Consider the following 2,590-nt stretch of genomic DNA (forward strand, 5'->3'; position numbering starts at 1 on the left):
CACGAAGATACCCCCGATACCCTGGCATGCCAACGGCTGGTACTGGGTCTTCGCACTCTTGACTGAATGCGAAAAATCGGAGAACAGGAAGGTTCTCTTTGGTCCGCAGGGTGGCGAGGTAAGTAAATATCAATGAGACCACTTCAGCTGTCTCAACGGCGGTGCAGGACATCCAAGGAGAGACGAAGAATGCGGTCTTTCGTCGAATTGGGCAAACTCTATTTCCGGAGTATTACAAGCAGGATAGCGGGACCCTTACAAACAGGATTCGGGCTCAGATTGAAAGGTAAGAAAGCTGTCACACCTGGCGAGTTATATCTGAGTTAATTGCGCACAGTTTGACCTCCATGTACCGCGAACACTCAAAATGGCTCAAAGTGACCGGGGGAGGGAAGGGAGGCAACGACGAGTCTCCCGTGGAGCAGGATGTCTACCTGAGTGGCTGGTACATCCACTGACTGGTCCTGACCAGTCAAACTGCGAAGATGCGAAGAATCTGTGGGGTAAGCCGTGTGTTTACAATCCGCACCTCTGACTGACGAAATCTCAAGAGCAAATCGAATTGGAATTCCCGCCATTCCCTCGCCTTCATGCCATCCTTGCCACCAAGCCAAATCACAATCCGATTGCGGTCACGACGGGTGTTGGTCCCCATGGGCGGCAGACGGTTCACCTGCAGCCCCCGAGCCCCCGTCTCAATGGTGAACGTGCTGCGCTGGCATCGTTGGATTCCAACATCGACCTATCCACCCTGCAGGATGCTGTCATGACACCAGAGCTGCAGGCCCAGTATACCGACCTGCTCGCAATGTTAGGCTCGACCGATTGTGAGATGCCGGCTGCCCCCTCTTCCGCAAGCACCAAAGCTCGTACAACGTCCACACCATCGTCCACGCCTGCGAGTTCCGCTCGCAAAGAGAACAGGGCACCGTCGAATACGCCTCGTTACGCCAAGCCGTCACTCAACATGTCGAATTCGTTTGCGTTGGGTTCCCGATACGAGCGAAAGGCAAATGACCTTGGTAGCACGATTCGGGATATCATGATGTAAGTGATGATAATGTTTGCCTTAGACATCATGACGCTCACCCATTTGCTAGGCAAAATTTACAAGTTCGTGAGATGCATGACCACCGTTGGCATGCCCTCGAGTCACGTCGAGTCCTCCTGGAGGAATTTCGAGAGGGAATCTGGACACGCGAAGAATATGCGCAGAAGCTCCGTGAACTCGAGAGCATGCCTTCTGGGTCAGTTTCTCACCGAAGCCGTTCAGCCTCACCTCCTCGGTGTCCTAGGTCTCCGGAGTGGGGATCTATCAAGGAACCAGAAGAAGAGCTTTGATGCTGCACGCAATAATCATACTCTTTCTTTCACCTTTAATCAACCCTAACCCCTCCATTTATTACAGTAATATGAATGTATCTATTTTATGATTGCCGTGATGCAAGCAACTCATCAATGAGCTGCCTACGCTTGGTTTCGCCTTGCCTATCCCCATTGATCTGAGGTTCAGCAGCCTGTGCATCTTGATCCGGCTCGGGTGGAAGCCCTTCTGCAATGAACATATCATGATAGCGTGTCCCTTCGGCTTCGATAAGAAAGTTGTGGAAAATGATTGCTATAGTGATCCATTTGCAGGCCTTGACGTGCTCTTCCTTGTTCTGAATGTGTACCCGTAGTCCACGGAGGCACTGCCAGCGGCCTTTGAGAAGCCCCATGCAATGCTCGCTCCGAACCCGGATATTGGAGACAGCCTTGTCAAACATGGCTGCATCCCGTCGCAGTGATGCAGGTTTCTTGTGTACCGGGATTGTATGCTTGGTGCAGCTGTATGCAGAGTCCACCCAGGCAAACTCATTGCCTTTAAACATGAACTCGGGGTACTTGTAGGCAGCAGTGTGCTCAAATGCGGACTGATCGTGTGCTGAGCCAGTAAGACCATGGGAGTAATCGACGATGCGTAGGTTAGATGGTACATTTCCAACCTATTTTGTATATGAGCATGATGTATAAAGATAAGATGATCCACTGACCTGTAAGTTCAGACCGTAGTTACCTTTTCGGGTGTAGTATGCTTCACCATCCAAACCAGGCTTCTCAAATAAGACGATGATTGTGCCATCGTACATAACCCAACCTTCTCTCCATAGACCACCAAGCCCGACATGCTGTTCCACCCAAATCTTCTCAACCTCAGTCTCCTCTGGTGACAACGGGCGGACAAATCTGTCATGGAGGGACTCGATGGCTGTAAACACCCGCTCTGTGTACCGTTCAACGGTCCCTTCAGAGCAGCCAGCCTGGCGGGCAATGTCCATGACAGAAGCACCATTTCCATAATGCCCAAGTCGGTAGAGCGTGATCAGGAGCTGCCATTCAACAGGTGCTTGCGGACGACGTCCATTGCTTTGGAAGATGGTGTGATTTTGGATGAGTTGAACGAGCATAGCAAAGGACCGTGGCTCCATTCGGATCATGTTCACAAAGCGTGGATGATGAGCAGGTTCCTGAGCATATGCAAAGGCGATATTCAAATGAGTCGATTTGGGAACATGGATGCGGGGATGCATGTAGCGAGTCTCGAGAATTG

At 51.2% G+C, this 2,590-nt stretch overlaps 2 protein-coding genes across 2 annotated transcripts; one reads left to right on the plus strand and one right to left on the minus strand.

Annotated features, from left to right (window-relative positions):
- Window positions 1-7: 7 nt before the first annotated feature.
- Window positions 8-458, plus strand: PUNSTDRAFT_78426 (uncharacterized protein; the record flags this gene model as incomplete). Its single annotated transcript, XM_007389416.1, has 3 exons — window positions 8-101; window positions 148-286; window positions 338-458. Coding segments are annotated over 3 exons (354 nt in total), but the record flags the coding sequence as incomplete, so codon positions are not given.
- Window positions 459-1,961: 1,503 nt separating this feature from the next.
- PUNSTDRAFT_36760 (uncharacterized protein) lies at window positions 1,962-2,582 on the minus strand (the record flags this gene model as incomplete). Its single annotated transcript, XM_007389417.1, has 3 exons — window positions 1,962-1,985; window positions 2,034-2,201; window positions 2,280-2,582. Coding segments are annotated over 3 exons (495 nt in total), but the record flags the coding sequence as incomplete, so codon positions are not given.
- Window positions 2,583-2,590: the final 8 nt, after the last annotated feature.

The sequence above is a fragment of the Punctularia strigosozonata genome (assembly GCF_000264995.1).
Source record: "Punctularia strigosozonata HHB-11173 SS5 unplaced genomic scaffold PUNSTscaffold_126, whole genome shotgun sequence".
NCBI classification, from domain to species: domain Eukaryota; kingdom Fungi; phylum Basidiomycota; class Agaricomycetes; order Corticiales; family Punctulariaceae; genus Punctularia; species Punctularia strigosozonata.